General features: G+C 41.0%; 1 protein-coding gene across 3 annotated transcripts in view; it reads left to right on the top strand.

Annotated features, from left to right (window-relative positions):
• Positions 1 to 485: 485 nt before the first annotated feature.
• The window catches only part of LOC139406726 (volume-regulated anion channel subunit LRRC8C-like), a 33,321-nt gene continuing 8,049 nt past the window's right edge, over positions 486 to 25,757 (top strand). Inside the window, exons 1-3 of one of the 3 annotated variants that reach the window (XM_071149695.1) lie at positions 658 to 885; positions 10,083 to 10,217; positions 15,234 to 15,379. In XM_071149695.1, coding sequence (XP_071005796.1) covers positions 15,242 to 15,379 — 138 coding nt within the window. In that variant the 5' untranslated portion in view covers positions 658 to 885; positions 10,083 to 10,217; positions 15,234 to 15,241. Of the gene's footprint in view, positions 886 to 10,082; positions 10,218 to 15,233; positions 15,380 to 25,757 lie in introns of all 3 variants that reach the window. The other 2 variants (XM_071149694.1, XM_071149692.1) reach the window with 2 other exon arrangements.

Here is a 25,757-nt window from a genome sequence, read left to right on the forward strand (position 1 = left end):
TAATTGTAAACCCCAAATGTCCTTAAAATGAGGAATAAAGAACCATAACGATTCAGAAGATTCTATGCATTTGTTCAACTACTTAATCTTAAAGCTATTATTCATATCCACAAAATCCAGGTCTTTGTTTTGTACAACATCCCTTATTTTTACATCACCACCAACGACTTCAATGATGGCAGTCTGACTGAAGTACGTAGCGAACGATAGAGCAGCGGAATAACTCCGTTTCAGCAAAACCGCGTCAGTCAGTAGTCTTCGTGCATCACAAACAGTAACCTTGAACTAACTACAGCAACTCGCAGTCAGAAATAATGGAAAGCGGAGGACCACACTAGGGGTGTGTTCAGGTCCATTAAACGTTTGCTACGTTGAGTTACGTTTTACACTGACACGTTTCCCCAAAACGTTCTTCAACGTTCGTGACAATGCTTTTTACGTACGTTTTCTCCATTTGGTGGGGGTCCATGCTATTTGGGATCCTTGGGGCACCTCTACCCAATTGAAGTCGAAATGTACAATGATTATGGTTAGGTAAAATTTATGATTAGGGTTAGGATAGGATAGGGATTAAGGTTAGGTTTAGGATAGGGACGGCCAAAGGATAGCGCTAACCGTTTGGTGGGTGTGGCGGGGTGTGGCTTGAAGGAATGTGACGTATTCAAAGACAGCTGCCATGCTTATAGCGTTCTCCCACTCCTCACGTTTTTTTTAACTGATCGTTCAGAACAACACAGTTTAGTTTAACGTTCCACACTGTTTTTTCGTAGGCCTACTGAACACAGTGCACAGATCCACAAGGACATGATCGCCGCTCTCCTAAAAAACACCCATCGACGTCTTCTATAGAACCTAGGCTTTCGGACGGACATCACTAGGCGTAAGGTAAATGTTGTTATTGTATACATTTATGATTGGTTGTAACGGTCCATGTTGTTTACGATATGCATTTCGTTACATTGTCAGGGACTGTATTTGGGTTTTACTGTAAATTAGCTCACACATTGTTGCCGGTAAGCGATACAGATAACTTTCGCCTGTATATAGCCCATGTAACCCGAGCCTCCTGCATCACTGGCACCGTTACTGAAGGGTGCTAATATTGAGTTTTAGCATACGCCACATATCTCAATTCGTTTTTTTTTACACACACACACAGCCTATGTTTTATTATTTTGTTTAAAGGCTAGAAATAGGAGAAGTCGTGGCGATTTCTCGAGTTTGGATAATGATATCACATATACCCCCACCTCTTCCCCGTCTTCCCAAAAAGAAAATAATAGAAAAGGAGTTGTAAAATATTATTCTCCACACCATGGCTTCACAGGCCATATGAATAATTGGTTAGCAAGTAGCCTATGAGGGCCTATTAATGCAAGGCGAGAATTTACACCATAGATTAGATTTATACTGTATAGCCGAATTTACTAATGGCTTTGAGTTTGTCTGTTTTTGGGGAAAGTTTTGTAACCTATTATGTGGTTTGAAGTTGAACAAGGAGAAAATTCGGCTCTAAGGTCAGCCAATAGGCTCAGCAGTTTGCATTATGCAGTTTAGTAGTAGTACTAGTAGTAGCCTAAAAGATTTGGGATTTTCATTGTACAAGTTATTGTTAAAAGATTTCTGACGTTATTGTGTTTTTGTTAACATTTTAAGACCTATTATTACAAGTTAACCCCCTGATACTCTCAAAGTGACCCTGGAGTCTAATATTTTTTGCAGTGTATTTCTGTGGTCCTTATGGATAACTAATGAACCCATCTTGGACAGGATGTGTTATCCTGGGGACTGGGTGTGAACTATCCAGACATGCATGTCTCCCAAATGGCACCCTATTCCCTATATATTGTACTATTTATTTTCTTCACCAGGGCACAACAGGGCTCTGCTCAAAACTAGTGCTATAGGTAAGATATTCGGTTCCATTTTGAATGCAATCGTAGTCTGTTTTGGGCAGTCCGAGTGACTCCAGTGTGTGTTAGATCTGCAGAGTTTCCTGTCAGGAAGAGCCAGACATAGGATAAGACCCGGGCTGCCCGGACAGCCAGGCCAGCTCACTGTGGTGACAAGGCGAACAACTAATCTAGGCAAGGGAGGAACCATTTTCTAAAAATGATCTAAAGCCCCGCCCGTAGTTAAGTTAAACCCTCATACAGTTATTTTCTTTGATAGAGTTTGGTACTGTTTGGTACAGTTGCATGAATTAACCACCCTTTGAGACTTCATGTAGAGTTGAAGTTATGAGCAATATAGACACTTCAGGTTCAATAGGTGAATGTTTACGTCTTCCATCCTTCTTGCAGAGGTACATTCAATATTTCCATGAGACTCAGGAACTCCTCAAGGAAACAATGTTGCGATTGACAATTAGAGATGCTAGTAGTACTGTATAGTCTCCACAGTGAAATTATGAGAATCTGTCTGACTTTCAGACAAAGTTGTATGCTGACCAACCCTGGTTAAAGATGGCGGTTTGTTACTGGCACGGTCTAATTTAAGATTAAATCAAAAAGTAAAAATCTAATTGTATTTGTCAAGTGCACTGAATACAACAGGTGTAGACTTACCGTGAAATGCTTACTAACAAGCCCAATGTTGACATTTTTTTTCAAGTAAGAAAACATTTGCTAAAGAAAAATACAATTTACTCAAGTAAGAAAAAAGTAACACACTAAAATAACAATAACGTGACTATATACAGAGGGTACTGGTACCGAGTCAATGTGCAGGGGTACAGGTTTGTTGAGGTAGTATGTACCTGTAGGTAGAGTTAAAGTGACTGCGTAGATGATAAACAGCTAGTAGCAGCAGTGTAAAAAAGGGGGGTCAGTCCAAATAGTCCGGATAGCCATTTGATTAACTGTTTAGTAGTCTAATGGCTTGTAGGTAGAATCTGTTAAGGAGCCTTTTGGACCTAAGACTTGTCGCTCCGGTACCACTTGCCGTGTGGTAGAAGAGAGAACAGTCTAGGAGTTTGGTGGCTGGAATCCTTGACAATTTTTTGAGCCTTCGTCTGACACCGCCTGGTATAGAGGTCCTTGGCCCCAGTGACGTAAAACAGTGCAGCTGTGTTATTGTAAGTACAAAAATATTTAGCTGTAGCTCCCTTGAGACATGTTTTGATAGAGGTTGTTTAGTGCTGGAGACTGTGTATACACATTAATTAAGTGATTCCATACAAACATCTGTATCTAAAAGAATAATTGAGAAATAATTAATAAAAGTTGGCATATTTAAGACATTTTGACCTTACCCATGCCTCCTTTTAAGACTCCATGATGTTTCATATGTAGGTGCTACAAAGCAAAAATGTGTGTAATATGAAGAGCTCCATTCTCATGTCATCTGAACATTGACAAATGGCATTGGCACTTGGATTGGAACCAGTGCTATGGTCAGATGACATGAAAATTGAGCTCTTTGGCCATGCATACATGTGGTAGGTTTGGCGTTGGAAAACAGAAGCATATGCAGAAAAGTACCTCATACCTGTGGTGGATCTTTGATGTTATGGGGCTATTTTGCTTCCACTGATCCTGGGGCCCTTGTCAACAGAATAATGAACTTTACCAAGTATGTGGACATTTTAGCCAAAAGCCTGGTTGCCTCTGCTAAGAGGCTGACGCTTTGCCGAAAGTGAACCTTCCATCAACAAAATAACTCAATCCGTAAAGAAATGGTTCATTGACCACAATCTACATTTTGCATTGGCCATCTCAGTCTCTGGACATGAACCCCATTGAAAACCTGTGGTTTGAATTGAAGAGTTTAGTCAATAAGAGCAGACAAAGGATATCAAGGATCTGCAAAGATTCTGTATTGAGGAATGGTCTAAGATCCCTCCCAACATGTTTTTTAATCTCATAAAATATTTTAGGAAAAAGGCTGTGTCATTATCCTCTCAAGGGGAGGGTGCTATAGAGTATTGAAAACAGCGGTGGCCATAGGTCAAAATTATATTTTTATTACTTGTTAAACAAAGTCTCTTTCTCTGAGCAATTGTATTAATATAAAATATAATTTCCCATTTTTTTTCTTTATACAATAGCTTAGTATTTGTATTTTTTTATACAGATTTTTTTTTTTACTCATCTTTATCTAGGGTGCCAATAATTATGGACCTGACTATATGTTAACCATCTCATTGGATTTAGGGTAGAAAAAAAGACGATCACGAAATGCCTTTACATTGCTGGCTTTTTGCTAATCCAATCATTTTCCCACATTAGTTCAACATCATCACATTGCATTCTATTGTCGAAAGGACATTGATTCAACCAGTTTGTGCCCAGTGGGTTCCCAGTTAACAATGAGCAATTGGGAGGCCGGCAACCCTCCACAGTGGTCGCGTGACATGCCACAGGTTTTTTGACCATCGCCTCACTCACGGGCCACCCGCATCACTCCTGGTGAGACAAACCCGCAACTCGTCAGTTAAGAGCACTTTTTGCCAGTCCTGTCTGGTCCAGCGACGGAGGGTTTGTGCCCATAGGTGACGTTGTTGCCGGCGAGGACCTGCCTTACAACAGGCTTACAAGCCCTCAGTCCAGCCTCTCTCAGCCTATTGCGGACAGTCTGAGCACTGATTGAGGGATTGTGCATTCCTGGTGTAACTCGGGCAGTTGTTTCTGCCATCCTGTACCTGTCCCTCAGGTGTGATGTTCGTATGTACCGATCCTGTGCAGGTGTTGTTACACATGGTCTGCCACTGCGAGGATGATCAGCTGTCCGTCCTGTTTCCCTGTAGCTCTGTCTTAGGCGTCTCACAGCACGGCCATTGCAATTTATTGCCCTGGCCACATCTGCAGTCCTCATGCCTCCTTGCAGCATGCCTAAGGCATGCTCACTCAGATGAGCAGGGACCCTGGGCATTTTTCTTTTGGTGTTTTTCAGTCAGTAGAAAGGCCTTTTTAGTGTCCTAAGTTTTCATAACTGTGACCTTAATTTACTACCGTCTGTAAGCTGTTTGTCTTAACAACCATTCCATGGGTGCATGTTCATTAATTGTTTATGGTTCATTGAACAAGCATGTGAAGTTATTTGGATTTTTGCGAATTATCTTTGAAAGACAGGGTCCTGAAGTTTATTTAAATGTAATATAAATGCCTTGTGTTATAATTTTGAGTGGAGGAATTTAGAAAATGCTGCTGTCACATCAGTTTATTATGCTCGCAACAACAACGTCAAAGTTCAACGTCTCTTGCTTCTTCCCGGGACAAAACAATGGCTATATACAATTCTGAGCACACTCACAAGTCTCTCCTGGAGCTCGGTGTCCTGGTTCAGCCTGGTCTCCATTGGCCTGTTGTTGATAGGCTAACAAGGTATTCGTGTTATCCATCTCAAGCGTCCAATACCACCCGTACCAGTCAAAAGTTTCGACATGCCTACTCATTCAAGGGTTTTTCTTTATTTGTACTATTTTCTACATAGTAGTAATAATAGTGAAGACATCAACACTATGACATAATGAATTAGGAAACCCTTAAAGTGTTTAACAAATCAAAATACATTTTAGATTTTTCAAAGTAACCACCCGTTGCCTTGACAGCTTTGCACACTCTTGGCATTCTCTCCACCAGCTTCCCGAGGAATGCTTTTCCAACAGTCTTGAAGGAGTTCCCACGTATGCTGAGCACTTGCTGGCTGCTTTTCCTTCACCCTGCGGTCCAACTCATCCCAAACCATCTCAATTGGGTTGAGGTCAAGTGATTGTAGATGCCAGGTCATCTGATGCAGCACTCCATCAGTCTCCTTCTTGGTCAAATAGCCCTTACACAGCCTGGAGGTGTGTTTTGGGTCATTGTCCTGTTGAAAAACAAATTATATTCCCGCGCAAACAAGATGGGATGGCGTATCGCTGTGGTAGCCATGCTGGTCAAGTATGCCTTGAATACTAATGAAATCACCGACAGTGTCACCAGCAATGCACCCCCTCACCATCACACCACCTCCTTCATGCTTCATGGTGGGATCCACACAGGTGGAGATCATCCGTTCACCTACTCTGCGTCTCACAAAGTCACGACCGTTGGAAACCGAAAATCTACATTTTAGATTTATCAGACCAAAGGACCAATTTCCACTGGTCTAATGTCCATTGCTCGTGTTTCTTGGCCCAAGCAAGTCTCTTATTATTGGGTTCCTTTGCAGCAATTAGACCATGAAGGCCTGAATCATGCAGTCTCCTCTGAACAGTTGATTTTGAGATTAGTTTGTTACTTGAACTCTGCATCATTTATTTGGGCTGCAATTTCTGAGGCTGGTAACTCTAATGAACTTATCTTATGCAGCTGTTCTTGCCATAATATGGACTTGGTCTTTTACCAAATAGGGCTATCTTCTGTATACCACCTCTCCTTGTCACAACACAACTGATTGGCTCAAACGCATTAAGAAGGAAATACATTTCACAAATTAACAAGGCACGCCTATTAATTGAAATGCATTACAGGTGACTGCCTCATGAAGCTGGTTGGGAGAATTCCAAGAGTGTGCAAAGCTGTCCTCAATGCAAAGGGTGACTACTTTGAAGATTCTCAAATATAAAATATATTTTGATTTGTTTAACTTTTTTAAATACATTTTTTGGGTTACTACATGATCTCATGGTTTTTATGTCTTCCCTGTTATTCTATAATGTAGAAAATAGTAAAAATAAATAAATGTTTGTGACGACAGTTAATCACTGTCACACTCCTGAAAACAATTATACACCAAAAATAGATGTGCAAGTTTTGTTCTCACGTGCTTGCTCACCCCTTAGCACCTTAATAACTTGCTGGAGTCTTTGGCAGAAAAACAGGGCAGAAATGCAGTCCTTGGATTTCTGCCCTGAAAAATAAAACCAAGGTTTAAAAGTTACCCTCGTGGAAAATTAGTTTACTTTCAATCCAATAACATATTGTTCAAAACTGGACAGATAATCATAGTGTCATTTAGGCTAAGTGAATGTACTACATACCTCATAGCTGTCATCCATATGCTGCTGTCGTGAATATTATACTGTGGGTGTCCAGTGCCCTTTTTGATAGACAGATTACATGAATAAAAGGTCTTGTTTCTCTTCTGAAATTCCATCAGTATTTAGCAGGACCGAGCACATCTGAAAATAATAATGCTTCTCTTTTATTCAGACTCTTTGCCCCTTGAAGTGGCGTCTGTGTTATAGGGAGACAACTAGTTCTAAGAAGAAGAAATATGTTGTTAGCTAGCATCTAACATTAGCAACCTACCTAGGTAAGTAACTCAGCTAGCATGGTCACAAGCAGATGGTAAGCCAGCCAATTTAACACAACAAAACGATTTTAAAGGCTTTGCGTTCCAATCTGGTGCATGAACAAATTAGTAAACTAGAAACATTTTCTAATGCTCTGGATGGTAAAAAAATAAATAAAAAATGTACCAAACAATTAAACAGAAAGATAAAAATATAGATATATCTCCAGCAAGTTTTTACAAAGACAACATGAATCGCTCTCAATGACTCAAAATCCAGGCCCGCGAACATGATGCCACTAGTATACATTCGGTATTTCAAAACGTTCGGTGGTGAGAAATATAAACAATTCATCTGTTCTTTATTTACAAAAGCCTACCGTTGCCATTTTTCTATAGCTACTACAACAGGGATGACATTGGGCTTTCCAGCTTCTTCTTTGAGGGTTTAAGAGGTGCTGCCACCTACTGTAAGTAGTGTGCATTTCTCTTTTGGTAAGGTTGTAGGAAATTACAAACTGGGTGGTTCGAGCATTGAATGTTGATTGACTGACAGCCGTGGTATATCAGACCGTATACTGCGGGTATGACAACACTTATTTTTACTGCTCTAATAATGCTGTTGTGTCGTGAATAGGAACTGCCCTTAGCTATGGTATATTGGCCATATACCACACCTCCTCGTGTCTTAGACTGTAGCAGCTTATGGATATCTAATGCAAGTAACATTTACTTGGCAAAGGAGGGTAAAAAGGGAGTAGTTTTAGTTTACCATCCACGATCTGTGGTCACAGAACAAAAGGCTATGGGTTCCTAAAGTTTAACAATGCAGGCTATTCATTTAAATTTACATTGCAAGTAGCAACATTGACTGTGGCTTCGATTTGAACATAGTTTGAAGCAATAAACAGGTAATCGAATTAAATGTCAAATCAAAGTTTATTTGTCACGTGCCCCGAATACAACAGCGGTAAACCTTACAGTGAAATGCTTACTTACAGGCTAACCAATAGTGCAAAAAAGGTATTAGGTGAACAATATGTAAGTAAAGAAATAAAGCAACTGTAAATAGACAGGCTACTATATACAGTAGCGAGGCTATAAAAGTAGCGAGGCTACATACAGACACCGGTTAGTCAGGCTGATTGAGGTACTATGTACATGTAGATATGGTTAAAGTGACTATCCATATATGATGAACAGAGAGTAGCAGTAGCGTAAAAGAGGGGTTGCTGGGTGGTGGGACACAATGCAGATAGCCCGGTTAGCCAATGTGCGGGAGCACTGGTTGGTCGGCTCAATTGAGGTAGTATGTACATGAATGTATAGATAAAGTGACTATGCATATATGATAAACAGAGTAGCAGCAGCGAAAAAAAGAGGGTTGGGAGGGCACACAATGCAAATAGTACGGGTAGCCATTTGATTACCTGTTCAGGAGTCTAATGGCTTGGGGGTAAAAACCGTTGGGTAAAAACTGACAAAAAACCTTTTTGTCCTAGACTTGGCACTCCGGTACTGCTTGCCATGCGGTAGTAGAGAGAACAGTCTATGACTGGGGGGGGGGGGGGGGGGGGGGGTCTTTGACCATTTTTAGGGCCTTCCTCTGACACCGGAATGTAGGCTGTGTTAATGGCCTCAATACAATAGACTTGAATTGGCTGCATGACTATATACAACTTCACCCTTAATGATAGTGATCGATACTGTGTGAAGTGGTTTAGGGAGTGGCATCTCTAACAAAGCAACTGGAACAGTTGGTATTGCCTTTAAATATAGCTTACTACATACAATTAATGGCTATAAACTGTAAATTATTAGTTGTATCACTTTTGTCATCCTCAATTATTTTCAATGCGCTGTCTGTTTATTTTAAATTGGCAAATCAACTTTAAATCACGTTGTAGGGGAAAGTTTTATAGATCACAACAAAAACAGTTTGTAGCCTCTGGCTGGCTGTGGTTAGCTGGATGGTGGCAGGCCTAATTTGAGAGTCGAGGAATTCCTGGCTATTGTCTTTTGAATTACTTCATGGCTAGATGGTTTGCCTAGGGCGTATAGCTGTCCTCAGAGTGGATGTTAACCGCCAGTGATTCAAAAGTGGCCTGCCGACGGCTTAGCGGTCTTCTGAATGGAGGCTACCAGCCGGAGATGCAAATCATGTCTTGAGCGGCAAACTCCACTCGCTCGCTGGCGGTAGGAATTTATAGCCATGGGCATAGCGACAGCGGGAAATAGCAAGCATGGGAAAAGTTTTTGGTATCTGGGTTACCATTCTAAGTTGTATTTTTTGTTGACATTTGCACAAAAGTGCAGACAGAATAGAATCATGCTCATACTGTAAGATAAATAGAATCACAATAGCGATCAGAAATAGTGATTCTATTTCTATGTTATCCTGTCTAGAACATCAGTCAGTTGTATATGGCATTTCCCGCAGTTAAGCTGAAACTTAGTACACTCTGACGTAATGGGCTGTATACAGTAAATGACACATTATATGGTAGGCCTATTTGTGTTTACAAAAGCATTGCTGTTATATTTCATCATTTGTATAGAATTCAGAGTGATACCCGTAGTAAGCAAATTGCTAAAGCTGACCAGAGGGAGAGAGACGGAAAGACTGAGACGTGCAACATCAGTGGAGAAAACCCTCTCTCTGGCCCTGAGAAATCCCCAAGATGTGTCCAACTGCACCAAGTAGGCGCCCAATCCCCGCTGGAGCCTAAAGGGCCATAAACTTGCACTTCACACCTCTGTTGCTAGGCCAAGTTGCTAGGGTTGCCTTATCAGACCATGGGGTCAGCCAATCACAGGCAGTCATCTGGGATCACAGATACCCAATTCCTGCCTCTCATCTTCAGAAAGCAGTGGCAGAGTAAGGAACTCTCTGATAACTTCTGCCCTGCACACCGACAGCGGGGCCACAACAAATGGACCTTTCTCTTGAAGCCCTGGACTCTGACAACACACGCTAGTGTTAGTGGATCCATGATGTAGTAAGTGGACTTCACTGGGTTTGGGTGTATTGAAACCTGCTTGTTTATGTTTAGACCAGCCAGTACAGGCTCGGTCATTGCTACTATATGCCTCAAGATGGCCACTGTGTTGTTATGTAACCTAAGATGGCTGCTCCTGTGCAGGGCTGTGCACAGACATTTTGGGGGGCATGTGCTGAAACAAAAAGTACACCCAAAATGTATTCTCCCCGCAACCACGGTCAGACTCATTGGGCAATTATTACAGGAGGGTAAAGCAGCACAATCTGAGTAAAGTATTTAGCAAATTATTTTCAACTAGAATAAATGCTGCACTTATTAACAATGACAACACAACTCCAGTTAAAGAAATACTGCAGCCTACCATTACTATATCCAACCCAACTCCATTTGTTACTACCATCATGTTTACCAGTGGATGACCCCCAAAAAGGAATGGTACAAAACATGTGACCCCCCCCCCCCCCCCCCACACAGAGTGAGTCCATGTAACTTATTGTGATTTGTTAAGCCAAATGTTACTCATGACCTAATGGCTTGCCTAAACAAAGGGGCTGAATACCTAAACAATTACTATATTTTAGTTATGGAATTTTATTGATCAACAAAAACAACAATAAATCTTCAACTTTTATTTTGTGTAGATTGTTGAGAAAATACATTTTAATCTCACCTTGTAACAATATGTGAAGAAATCCAAGGGGTCTGAGTACTTTTGCAAGGCACTGTATATCGCTAGCTGATATTGGCTGCTAACATGAATGAATGCCAGCTCCAAATGCAGGTGTAAAATGCAGTTTATTTATGTCGCCTATTTTGCATTTTGAAAATGCATCACTGTTTATGGCTGTGATGACAGGCTACATTTGCACAGTGATTGTGCGTGCATGTTCGTGCGTGCGCACACTTGCATGTGCACGCACAATTGCTATGCAAATGTAGCCTGTCATTTGGCTTAACAAATCACAGTAAGTTACATGGACTCACTCTGTGACATACTTTATGAATGACTAACCCTTGTGCTGTCCCCAATTACATACCACTCTTAGGTCCCTCAGTCAAGTATGGAACAATTTCATTGATTTTGCTGAGTTACAGTTCATATGAGGAAGTCACTCAATTGAAATAAATTCATTAGACCCTAATCTCTGGATTTTACATGACTGGGAATACAGGACCCCCCCCCCCCCCCCCACACACACACACACAAAACAAATAGGGCTCACAATGGACCTTATGATCTCATCACTGTATTTTTGGGCATTCAAATTGCATTTGATAAAATGCAACTGTGTTCATTGTCTGTAGCTTAAAGCTGCCCATACCATAACCCCACAGCCAGCATGGGGGAGTCTCTTCACAATGTTTCAGCAAACCACTCGCCCACACAACGCCAAGCATGTAGTCGGCGGTTGTGAGGCCGGTTCGACGTACTGCCAAATTCTTTCAAATTACTTTGGAGGCGACTTGTGGTAGAGAAATTAACATTCAATTTTCTGGAAACAGCTTTGGTGGGCATTCCTGCAGTCAGCGTGCCAATTTTATGCTCCCGCAACTTGGCACATCTGTGGCATTGTGACACAACTGCATATTTTAGTGGCCTTTTATTGTCCACAGCACAAGGTGCACTTGTGTAATGATCATGCTGTTTAATCAGCCTCTTGATATGCCACACCTGTCAGGAGGATGGATTGGCAAAAGAGAAATGCTCACTAACAAAGAATGTAAATATGTGCAATTTGAGAATATTTTTGTGCATGTTCAACATTTCTGGGATCTTTTATTTCAGCTCATGAAACATGGGACCAACACTACATGTTGTGTTTATATTTTTGTTCAGTGTACAAAGACCAGGGAGATTTTTGAAAACCTCATAAAAAAGGGCAGTGATTGGTAGACATTGAAATCTCTAAGCATGGTCAATTATAATAATTATGCTGTGGATTATGTATTAAACAACACAGACACATCAAAGATAGTTGTCCTTCTGAACTGAGCTGCAGGACCGGAAGGAAACTGCTCAGGGATGTTACTATGGGGTCACTGATCTGAAAATGGCTACAGAGTTTATTGGCCGTAATGGGAGAACTGAGGATGGCTCAACAACATTGTGGTGACTCTACAATAATGACCTAAATGACAGAGCGAAAAGAATACAAATATACATACAAATATTCCATAACATGCATTTTGGGGGCAAATCCAACAGATATTTGAGTAACTGCCTCCTTATTTTCAAGCATGGTGGATTCTGCATCATGGTAAGGGTATGCTTGACATCTGTAAATACTGGAGTTTTTCAGGATAAAAATAAATTATGGCGCTAAGCACAGGCAAAATCTTGGAAGAAAGCCTGCTTCATTCCACTTTACACCAGAGACTGGGAGAGGAATTCCCCTTACGGCAGGACAATAACCTACAACAAGGTCAGATCTACACTGGAGTTGCTTACCAAGACGACAGTGTGTATGTTCCTGAGTGCCCAAGTAAAAATGTTGACTTAAGTCTGCTTGAAAATATATGGCAAGACTTAAATGTCTGTCTAGCCATGTTCCAACATATTGAAGAATTTTCAAAAGAATAATGGACAAATATTGTACCATCCAGATTTGCAAAGCTCTTATAGTCTTACCCAAGAAGACCCACAACTGTAATCAATGGCAAAGGTGTTTCTAACATGTATTGAGTCAGGGAGCTGAATACTTATGCAATTACTATTTTAGTTATGTTAAAGGCCAATCTGAAAAAAATGAAAATGTTCACTCAAATTGTTTTGGCAAAGATGAGTCAGTAGTAAATGCTAAACTTTATTTTGTATGGATGATAAATGTAGGCCTACTCTGTTTTTGCCAGGCAAAACTGGAGGGGAAAAAAACCCAGTTATTTTTGGTCAGTAATCTGGATTGTAATCTGGTCCGCCTTTGCTTGCCAATGCTGATTGGTCAATCAAGATGTGCAAGTATTTGGTTCTGAAGTATAGATGAGAATTTAATGACTACTTGCTGGCAGCGGGTTCAGAATGACATTGACAATTGTATACAAAAAACATTTTTGGGGAAATTGTACTATCAGGGCATTTTGCAGAGCACATGCCCCTTCCAGTCTACAAAGGTAGTGCCTGATCTGTGCCTGTTCCCATGGCCTTATTATTGTTTACTGTGTGCAGTGGAAGCCCTTTTGGTCACTGTAGATTGCCCTGCTGGCCATCACTGTTAGCCTTGCAAATTATAGTTTACCTGAATGCCTTGTATTGTGCCTTGCCTACAAAACCCTGGCCTAGCCTATAGCGTGCTAGCCCACTGCTATGTTTATATTGAGTGCTATGTTTAGCCTATTCTACATACTCTCTGTTTGTTTTATTAGAGAAACCACTATCACTTCTACTAGTCCCCTCTTGCTATGTTGGTGTGTCTTAAAGCGGCAATATGTAAGATTTTGGGTGACCTGACCAAATTCACATAGAAATTTGAGTTATAGATATGTCATTCTCATTGAAAGCAAGTCTAAGAAGATGTAGCTAATATTCTAATAGTTCTATGTGAGTTATTTCTGTTCTTAAATTTTGCATCAAACAGCTGAAAATACTTTATTTTTAATTATGGAAAATAAAAATCACTGCGGTTTAGACACTTCTTGCTTTAGTCACACAAACTGAAATGAGGCTATTAGAATTTTAGCAACCAGGAAGTGGTGGAGAGATTTTCTGCATAGTGCATCTTTAAGTGTTTGCAATAGAGTTTTCTATACATCCGTCTCCTATTAGTCATTGCCACACCTAAGAGGCGCCAGTACGATTCTACCTATATTTAACTGGCACCTCTTTCAGAGACCACCACCAGTTGGTGGTGCTTTTTTTCAATCCGGGATAGTAAAGTCATTGTAGACATGATAGACATATGTTTATAAGGCCTTGATGATGCTAAAGCATTGCTCCATTTTACATTCTCTCGTGGCCAGATCTCCATTAACATAATTGGTACTGTGGGATAACAAGCAGCAGTAATTGTGTTGGGTTTTTCGTCAATGGTTATTTGGAGAAATCACGATATTACAGGTGTTAGCGTCTTTCAAATTTCGGAAGGGGAGGGTACATTTTGGCCATTAACTTGCAAATAGAGAGGGTGGATGGAGCTCCTCGTGCCGGTTCCGCTCCTCGTTCTAGCATCTCGTCATCTCTTCTCTCACGTATGGATCCAGAACTTAATCAAGCAGGAGACCAATCATGTGAGACTTAAATCTGGGTTAACTGAGATTACTCCATATATTATGCTGCTTTAGACTGATTCAGTTATCCATCCTAACAGGCAGATTGTTTTGTCTATGCCAGCCACGAAATTGATCTTAACCAACTGCCAAAAGTGAGGCTTTCCTCTGTGTATTGGTACATCAAACCAGTGAGTTTTTTGTTGTTGTACATTCAAATCTTTAACCGTATCACAAAGGGAATTATACACCATTAGTTACAATAGTTTTTTTTGTCATGTTTGACAGCACGATAGGAAGCAGTTGAAATCCATCAAACCTCACACCGAAAGGAAACTTTGATTCACAGTTCCAGTGAAAGGCCTGTCGTATGATCCTAATTGAATGTAAAACAAACATGGCCATATTGGGGCCTGCTGTATTTTGGCAGGGCTGGTTTGTTTGACAAACAATAGACAGAGTGGTTGTACGGAAGGCAATGCTTAACGTCAACTTCGATCCTAGTGTTGTCTTGTGAAGGATTTCCCCCTGCATTGTCAACTAGTCTGGAAGCTGGACATATTGAACCTATATGGTGGGCATCCTCCAGGAATGTGACAAGGGGATTTAAATGGAGGCTTAAGGCCTGTTTTTCAACCAAAAGGCAGGCCTGCCACTTGCTCTAAAGCTAAGGGAAGGGGATGGAGAAATGTCACCACACCACAAATTCATAAATGCAGTTATGTTTGTAATAACTGGCACATATAAGGACTAAACATATTTTGAAGCTATACATTGTTTATAAACAACCCCTACATTTAATCTCTCTCCCAGCAGGAGTCATGATTCCTGTGACGGAGTTCCGACAGTTTTCGGAACAGCAGCCACAGTTCCGGGTTCTGAAGCCCTGGTGGGATGTGTTCACAGACTACCTCTCTGTGGTCATGCTAATGATCGGAGTGTTTGGATGCACCTTACAGGTCAGTAACATCCAACAGCTTCAAAAGCTCTTCCATAAAAAGCCTGACTATCTATGAACAAACTATTGTTCCTAAGGGGTGCATACATGTTCTAAACATTTTAAAGCATAAGCCTATACCCAGGGGGCAAAACTGAGTAAGTTTTACTATTGTAGTTCAGTCTGCCTTCTGTTCTGTGTACAGAACAGTCATATTTTATTTTATATTTTGTTTCTTTTAAACTATAATACCAGTCAAAAGTTTGGACACGCCTACTCATTCAAGGGTTTTTATTTGTACTATTTTCTACATTGTAGAATAATAGTGAAGATCACATTAATAACACATCTGCAGCACTCCATCACGCTCCTTCTTGGTCAATAGCCCTTACACAGCCTGGCAGTGTTGGGTCATTGTCCTGTTGAAAAACAAATGATAGTCCCACTAAGTGCAAACCAGATGGGATGGCATATCGCTGCAGATTGGAACCAAAAATCTCAAATTTGGATTCATAAGACCAAAGGACAGATTTCCATCAGTCAAATTTGCATTGCTTGTGTTTCTTGGTCCACGCAAGTCTCTTCTTCTATTGGTGTCCTTTAGTAGTGGTTTCTTTGCAGCAATTGTACAATGAAGGCCTGATACAGTCTCACCTGAACAGTCGATGTTGAGATGTGTCTGTTACTAATCTTGAACTATGAAGAATTTATTTGGGCTACAATTTCTGAGGCTGGTAACTCTAATGAACTTCTCCTCTGCAGCAGAGGTAACTCAGAAATGGAAGACCCAGTGGCAGTCCTCATGAGAGCCAGTTTCATCATAGAGCTTGATGGTTTTTGCAACTGCACTTGAAGAAACGTAATTTTCCGGATTGACTGACCTTCATGTCTTAAAGTAATAATTGACTGTTGTTTCTCTTTGCTTATTTGAGGTGTCCTTGCCATAATATGGACTTGGTTGTTTACCAAATAGGGCTATCTTCTGTATACCACCTCCTACCTTGTCACAACACAACTGATTGGCTAAAACACATTAAGAAGGTAAGAAATTCCACAAATTAACTTTTAACAAGGCACACCTGTTATTGAAATGCATTCCAGACTACCTCATGAAGCTGGTTGAAAGTGCAAAGCCGTCAAGGCAAAGGGTGGCTACTTTGAAGAATCTCAAATATATCAAATATATTTTTGTTTTTTTCGTCCATATGTGTTATTTCATAGTTCTGATGCCATCACTATTATTCTACAATGTAGAAAATAGTCCAAGTAAAGAAACCCTGGAATGAGTAGGTGTGTCCTAACTTTTGACTGGTACTTTATGTATCAACTCACCTCAACCACTCCAGTACCCCTGTACATTGAATGAGGTACTGGCGCTGACCCGTATATACTTGCATTCTCGTGTTCTTTAATGCTCATCGTAGTCCTATTCCAAAAACGATATATAATAATAAAAAATATATACAGCTCTGGAAAAAATTAAGAGACCACTGCAAAATTATCAGTTTCTCTGATTTTACTATTTATAGTTATGTGTTTGGGTAGAATTAGATTTGTTTTAAATATTTTTTTATTCTATAAACTATTGGCAACATTTCCCCCCAAAAGAAATAATCATCAGAGTTGGGGAATGAGGCAATTAAGGTAATATGTACATGTAGGTAGAGTTATTAATGTGACTATGCATAGATGATAACAGATTAGGGGGGGGGGGCAATGCAAATAGTCTGGGTAGCCATTTGTTTAGCTGTTCAGGAGTCTTATGGCTTGGGGGTAGAAGCTGGTTAGAAGCCTCTTGGACCTAGACTTGGTGCTCCAGTACCACTTGCCGTGCGGAAGCAGACAGAAGTCTATGACTAGGGTGGCTTAAGTCTCGATGTCGCAGCTGTAAAACCTTTTGAGGATCTGAGGACCCATGACAAATCTTTTCAGTTCCTGAGGGTGAATGGGTTTTGTCGTGCCCTCTTCATGACTTTCTTGATGTGCTTGGACCATGTTAGTTTGTTGGTGATGTGGATGCCAAGGAACCTAACCTGCTCCACTACAGCCCCGTCGATGAGAATGGGGGCGTGCTCGGTCCTCCTTTTCCTATAGTCCACAATCGTCTCCTTTGTCTTGATCACGTTGAGGGAGAGATTGTTGTCCTTGCACCACACGGTCAGGACTCTGAGCTCCTCCCTATAGGCTGTCTTATTGTTGTCTGCAAACTTAATAATGGTGTTGGAGTCATGAGTGAACAGGGAGTACAGGAGGGGACTGAGCATGCACCCCTGAGGGGCCCCTGTGTTGAGGGTCAGTGTGGCGGATGTGTTGTTACCTACCCTTGCCACCTGGGTACGGCCCGTCAGGAAGTCCAGGATCCAGGGAAGTGTTTAGTTCCAGGGTCCTTAACTTAGTGATGCTCTTTTTGGGCACTATGGTGTTGAACGCTGAGCTGTAGTCAATGAATAGTATTCCCACATAGGTGTTATTTTTTGTCCAGGAGTGAAAGGGCAGTGTGGAGTGCAATAGAGATTGCATCTGGATCTCTTGGGCGGTATGCAAATTGGAGTGGGTCTAGGGTTTCTGGGATAATGTTGTTGATGTGAGCCATAACCAGCCTTTCAAAGCATTTCATGGTTCCAGACGTGAGTGCTACGTTTCGGAAGTCATTTAGGCAGGTTACCTTCATGTTCTTGGGCACGGACTATGGTGGTCTGCTTGAAACATGTTGGTATTACAGAGTCAGTCAGGGGGAGGTTGAAAATGTCAGTGAAGACACTTGCCAGTTGGTCAGCACATGCTCTGAGTACACGTCCTGGTAATCCGTCCAGCCCTGATCCTTGTGAATGTTGACCTGTTTAAAGGTCTTACTCACATCGACTGCGGAGAGCGTGATCAGTCGTCTGGAACAGCTGATGCTCTCATGCATGTTTCAGTGTTACTTGCCTCAAAGCGAGCATATAAGTTATTTATGTCACTGGTATGCTTATGTCACTGGGCAGCTCTCGGCTGTGGTTCCCTTTGTCGTCTGTAATAGTTTGATGCTCGTCGGGTTTGGCAGGGCTTGTAGAGACGGTTTAGTATGATTTGATCTTAGTCCTGTATTGACGCTTTGCCTGTTTGATGGTTCGTCGGAAGGCATTGCGGGATTTCTTATAAGCCTCTGGGTTAGAGTCCTGCTCCTTGAAAGTGGCAGCTCTACCTTTTAGCTCAGTGTGAATGTTGCCTGTAATCCATTGCTTTTGGTTGTGGTATGTACGTACAATCACGGTGGGAACAACGTCATCTATGCACCAGTGACTGATGTGGTGTACTCCGCAATGCCATCGGAAGAATCCCGGAACATTTTCCAGTCTGTGCTAGCAAAGCAGTCATGTAGTTTAGCATATGCTTCATCTGAACACGTTTTTATAGACTGAGTCACTGGTGCTTCCTGCTTTCATTTTTACTTGTAATCAGGAGAATATAATTATGGTCAGATTTACCAAATGGAGGGCATTGTACGCATCTATGGGTGGAGTAAAGGTGGTCCAGAGTAAAATAATAATAATAAATGTTTTAATATATGTTAGATTTTTTCCCCCCTCTGGTTTAACATGCTGATAGAAATTAGGTAAGACTGATTTATGTTTCCCTGCATTAAAGTCCTTGGCCACTAGGAGCGCCGCCTCTGGATGAGCGTTTCCTGTTTGCTTAAGGCGGAATAGAGCTCATTGAGTGTGGTCGTTGTGCCAGTATCGGTCTGTGGTGGTATGTAGACAGCTACAAAAATACAGATAAACTCTCTAGGTAGATGGTGTGGTCTACAGCTTATCATGCGATACTCTAGCTCAGACGAGCAAAACCTTGACTTCCTTAGATATTGTGCACCAGCTGTTTACAAATAAATAAGATACAGTAAGTCATTAGGGACACCAAGCTCTAGAACTTTGTGTCCTGCAGTGACAAACAGCCCGGTGTTGGGTTCAAGTAAGTTGCAGTCTGGCGGGAGTATACAAACGGAAAGGAAAGAAATTCCTGCATAACACACACACACACACTGCACCACACCAAAAATGTCCTCCTGCCTTCCCCACCCGCTCTTTATAAACACATGGGATTTGTCCCAAATGGCACCCTATTTCCTATAGTGCATTGATCAAAAATAGTGCACTAAATAGGGAATTTTGGATGCCATTTGAGATGTAGTAATGATTCATGTGGCCCATGGCCTGTCACTTCAATGTTCTTCATCACTCAGACCAGCTGGAGAGGGTGGAGCTCGATTTGCTGATTCTTGGGCTGCTTTCCAAATGAACCCTATTCCCTACATTGTGCACTAATTTGGACCAGGGCCCATAGGGGCTACATCTCTGTATAAACCTGTGTAGATTATGACTAATAATTTTTTTAAACCCCAAACACCACTTACAGGAACTATTTATTAGGGTGGGAATATCCCCTGTTGTCCCTTGAGCCGAGGGAGGGGTCTCTACGAAAGACAGAATGAGTGTTTAGAAATGGTTGCTTTCACAAATGGTAAAAACCAGCCTGGCCTCAGAAATACGAAACATACTTTTGGTCATGTAGTGTATGTATAGTATGTGGACACCTGCCGTTTGTTTCTATAACAGCCCCCACTCTTCTGGGAAGGCTTTCCTCTAGATGTTGGAACATTGCTACGGGGATTTGCTTCCATTCAGCCACAAGCATTATTGAGGTTGGAACTGATGTTGGGCAATTAGCTTTAAACCACTGCAGACAACGCTTGGCATTGCGCATGGTGATCTTAAGCTTGTGTGCTGCTGCTCGGCCATGGAAACCCATTTCATGAATCTCCTGATAAATAGTTATTGTGCTTACGTTGCTTCGCGAGACAGTTTGGAAGCAGGTGTAGTGAAACAATTTTTGTGCGCTACGCTCTTCAGCACTTGGCTGTCCCATTCTGTGAGCTTGTGTGGTCTACCACTTTGCGGCTGATCCGTTGTTGCTCCTAGACATTTTCACTTCACAATAACAGCACTTAGAGCTGCCTCAGGCATCTGGATCAGGACAGAAATCTAATGTACTGACTTGTTGGAAAGGTGGCATCCTATGACGATGCCATGTTGAACGTCACGGAGCTCTTCAGTAAGTCCATTCTACTGCCAATGTTTGTCTATGGAGATTGCATGGCAGTGTGCTTGGTTTTATATACCCGTCACCATGCATGTGGCTGAAGTAGCTGAATCTGCTCATTTGAAGGGGTGTCCACATACTTTTGTTTATATAGTGTATTAGTGAGAACCTCCAAGATGTATGATATCTACCAATGATCTAGCTACTGTACTTTAGACAAACTACAGTAGGGAGGTTGGTCGGGGATCATGGGTGGGCGTATACCACGACCGTCTAGCAAACCAAAGGTTGCGTGTTGGAGTCACTAGGATTTTTAGCTAACCCTTATTCTAACTTTAACCGAATTCAGCTAACCTGCTATGCAAATTATCCTAACTTTGGTCATTTTTGTTATCCTAACCTTTTACGTTAATTATCCTAACCTTTGTCATTAATTCTCCAAACCACTAATGTAATTCTCTCCATCGCTCTCCTTTTGTTGTTAAGATGCAACAAGCAACCAGGTCTCAGAGAAAGATGTATAATACTGTACGTCCTCCAAGCCATATTATCTCATTCTTATATTACTTACTTCCTTTTATTTTGGGGGAATTGCAAGTTTTTTTATTTTTTATTGTTGGGTATTACTGCACTGTTGGAGCCAGGAACATAAGCATTTCCCTACACCCGTGATCTGCCAAATATGTACAGTAGTAGTCAAAAGTTTGGACACCTTCTCATTCAAAAGTTTTTCTTTATTTTGACTATTTTCTACATTGTAGAATAATAGTGAAGACATCAACTCTTAAGTAACACATGGAATCATATAGTAACCAAAAAAGTGTTAAACAAATCAAAATATATTTTTGATTCTTCAAAGTAGGAACCCTTTGTCTTGATGATTGCCAAGAGTGTGTAAAGCTTTCTCTCAACCAGCTTCATGAGGAATGCTTTTCCAACAGCCTTGAAGGAGTTCCCACATATGCTGAGCACTGGTTGGCTGCTTTTCTTACACTCTGCATCCCAATTGGGTTGTGTTCGGGTGATTGTGGAGGCCAGGTCATCTGATGCAGTACTCATCACGCTACTTCACAGCCTGGAGGTGTGTTTTGGGTCATTGTTCTCTTGAAAAACAAATGATACGCCATCCCATCTGGTTTGGACTATCGCTGCAGAATGCTGTGGTAGCCATGCTGGTTAAGTGTGCTTTGAATTCTAAATAAATTACTAAGTGTCACCAGGAAAGCACCATAATATATCCTCCTTCATGGTGGGAAACACACATGCGGAGATCATCCGTTCACCTACTCTAAGTCTCACAAAGACTTGGTGGTTGGAACCAAAAATCACATTTGGATTCATCAGACCATAGGACAGATTTCCACCGGTGTCATGTCCATTGCTCATATTTCTTGGTCCAACAAGTCTTCTTCTTATTGGTGTCCTTTAGTAGTGGTTTCTTTGCAGCCATTTGACCATGATGTCCTGAACAGTTGACGTTGTCTGTTACTTGAACTCTGAATAATTTATTTGGGCTGCAATCTGAGGTGCAGTTAATTGATGATTTCTGAGGCTGGTAACTCTAATGAACTTATCCTCTGCAGCAGAGGTAACTCTAGGTCTTCCTTTCCCGTGGTGATCCTCATGAGAGCCAGTTTCATCATAGCGCTTGATGGTTTTTGTAACTGCACTTGAAGAAACGTTCAAAGTTCTTAGTGTTCTGCGTTGACTGACCTTCACGTCTTAAAGTAATGATGAACTATTGTTTCTCTTTGCTTATTTGAGCTGTTCTTGCCATTATTTGGACTTAGCCCTATTTGGTAAAAGACCATCTTCTGCCTTGTCATAACACAACTAATTGGCTCAAACGCATTAAGATAAAGAAATTCCACATATTAACAACACCTGTTAATTGAAATGCATTCCTGGTGACTACCTCATGAAGCTGGTTGAGAGAATGCCAAGAGTGTGCAAAGCTGTCATCAAGGTAAAGGGTGGCTACTTAGAATCTCAAATTCAAATATATTTGAATTTAACACTTTTTTTGATAACACACATGGAATCATGTAGCAATTTTATAGTTATGTCTTCACTATTATTCTACAATGTAGAAACTAGTAAAAATGAAAGAAAAACCCTTGAATGAGTAGGTGTCCAAACTTTTTACTGGTACTGTATTTGTGACAAATAACACATGATCAGTTAAGTCATCCAATTTGGATGCTATTGTATGACCGGCTAAGATATATAATACTATACGTCCTGTAACTTGTATGACATTGTACGATCACTATTCCATTCATAATGTAATCTATCATACTAAATGGAGGGAACATATTTACTTACCAAATGCTAAGAATTTCTCTGAGACAAGGTTGACAAAACACCACCCATCCGATGACTTCCGAGAACTGCAGCCTTGTCAAAGCAGACTGTTTTTATATTTATTTATTTTTTACTAGCCCTAATTAATACATTTCCTGTCTCAGTTTAGAATCGTGGGGGAAACACTGGCCCTGCCAAAGGGGAAAAATTTTTTTTTAAACCGAGAGTAGCTCATGTATAGCTCTACATACCAGCTACCACATATAGGGAAAGGGAGAAAGCTGAAGGGGGGATATATAGAGGGAGAGCGAGGGCGAACAAGACAAGCGAAGCGGAAGAGAAAGAGAGCTGAGGGGCACAGAGAAAGGGAGGAGTGTGAAACAGAGTACATGAGGGAGTAAGAGGGGGACAGAAAGGAGGGTGTAGAATTCTCCTAATCCTCTCTAGAGACTGTACTTAGGGAGTGAACGTTATTTATAATAAGGGATTCATGGAGAAAATTTGACCTCTCTGAAATGTAAATGGATGGCCCTCCCTTCAGCAAAGTATTTTTGACCTAAATTCTCCCTTAACGCTAAAAAAAAACAAGTGACCCTCCCCTATACCCAAAATTATTAAAACAAAGTGGATAGCAGAACATGTTTACCCTCACTACTTGGACAGACCAGAGCCTTATATATGCAGTTTTAGAAACTGTTCTTCATCCTGTAAGCATTAGATGACGACAAAGGAATTTTGATGCACATGGCTACGGGCCAGAAGGCTCGTAGAGCACCGTGGTGTGACAAAAGTAAGGGTATAAAGATCTCCTTTATAGCTAAAGCTTTGCATGAATTTTTTTTTTTAATACCACACAACCTTTCCACCCCAGACAGAGTAGGCTTACCGACATAGAAAAATGTTTTAACTGCTGGCTAGTCGTCTTCCGTGGTTTAACCAAATGAGAGCAGTGTTTCCTTAAAAGGTTGTCTGGGTTTAAACATCTTCTATTGTAGGCCTACAGAAACTGACTAGCTTAATCAATTGATAGTGACAGAATTAGATTACTTCCCAAGCAAAGACGGCCTCTGTACGTCAAAGAAATGAAACCATGATATCCCCCAAATGCATCGGAGTCACGTCTTTCCTGGGTATTTTACAGCTTGTTTCTAGCGTAAAGCATTGTGGTTGAGGTCGGGTGATTGTGGAGGCCAGGTCATCTGATACAGCACTCATCACTCTCTTGGTCTAATAGGCCAAGGTGGGAGGTGTGTTTTGGGTCATTGTCATGTTGAAAAACAAATTAGCGCTAACCAGATGGGATTGTGTATCACTGCGTAATGCTGTGGTAGTCATGCTGGTTAAGTGTGCATTGAATTCTAAATAAATCAGACAGTGTCACCAGCAAAGCATCCCCACACCATCACACTTCCTCCTCCATGCTTCACGGTGGGATCCACACATGCAGAGGTCATAAATTCACCTGCTCTGCGTCTCACAAAGACACAGCGGTTGGAATAAAAACATCTAAATTTGGATTCATCAGTCCAAACATTGCTCATGTTTCTTGGCCGAGGGAGTCACTTATTATTGGTGTCCTTTTACTAGTGGTTTCTTTGCAGCAATTAGACCATGAAGGCCTGAATCATGCAGTCTCCTCTGAACAGTTGATGTTGTGTTTGTTACTTGAACTCTGAAGCATTTATTTGAGGTCCAATGTCTGAGGCTGGCAACTCAAAATAATTAATCCACTGCAGCAAGTTAACTCTGGGTCTTACTTTCCTGTGGCCATCCTCATGAGAGCCAGTTTCATCATAAAGCTTGATTGTTTTTGTGACTGAACTTGAAGAAACATTTAAAGTTCTCAACATTTTCCGGATTGACTGACCTTCATGTCTTAATGTAATGATGGACTGTCATTTCTCTTTTCTTATTTGAGCTGTTCTTGCCATAATATGGACTTGGTCTTTTACGAAGTAAAGTTGTTTTCTGTATACCACACCTACCTTGTCACAACACAACTGATTGGCTCAAAAGCATTAAGAAAGTAAGAAATTCCACAAATTAACTTTTAACAAGGCACACATGTTAACTGAAATGCATTCCACCTCATGAAGCTCATTGAGAGAATGCCAAGAGTGCAAAGCTGTCATCAAGGCAAAGGGTGGCTACTTTGACGAATCTTAAATTATAAAACATATTTTGATATTTTTTTGGTTAATACACGATTCCAGATGTGTTTTCATAGTTTTGATGCCTACTATTATTCTACAATTTAGAAAATAGTAAAACATTAAGGAAAACCCTGGAATGAGTGTCAACTTTTGACTGGAACTATATACACTACCATTCAAAAGTTTGGGGTCACTTAGAAATGTCCTTGTTTTTGAAAGAAAAGCTTTTTTTTTTCGTCCATTAAAATAATATCATTGATCACATAGTGTAGACATTATTAATGTTGAAAATTACTATTGTAGCTGGAAACGTCTGAAAAATGAATATCTACGTAGGCGTATAGAGGCTGAGAAATTAAGGCTATTCCATGCGAGAAACTGAAGATCTCATGCAACGCTGTGTACTACTCCCTTCACAGAACAGAGCAAACTGGCTCTAACCAGAATACAAAGGAGTGGGAGACTCTGCAGCACAACTGAGCAAAGGGACAAGTACATTAGTGTCTACAGTCGTGGCCAAAAGTTGAGAATGACACATATTAATTTTCACAAAGTCTGCTGCCTCAGTTTGTATGATGGCAATTTGCATATACTCCAGAATGTTATGAAGAGATTAATTGCAAAGTCCCTATTTGCCATGCTCAGTTGTGCCCCAGGGCCTTCCACTCCTCTTTCTATTCTGGTTACAGCCAGTTTGCTCTGTTCTGTGAAGGGAGTAGTACATAGCATTATACGTGTTGTCCTGCCCTCTTCATGACTATCTTGGTGTGTTTGGACCATAGTTTGTTGGTGATGTGGACACCAAGGAATTTGAAACTCTCGACCCACTCCACGACATCCCAGTCGATTTAAATGGGGGGCCTG

This window comes from Oncorhynchus clarkii, chromosome 4, assembly GCF_045791955.1.
Source record: "Oncorhynchus clarkii lewisi isolate Uvic-CL-2024 chromosome 4, UVic_Ocla_1.0, whole genome shotgun sequence".
NCBI lineage: Eukaryota > Metazoa > Chordata > Actinopteri > Salmoniformes > Salmonidae > Oncorhynchus > Oncorhynchus clarkii.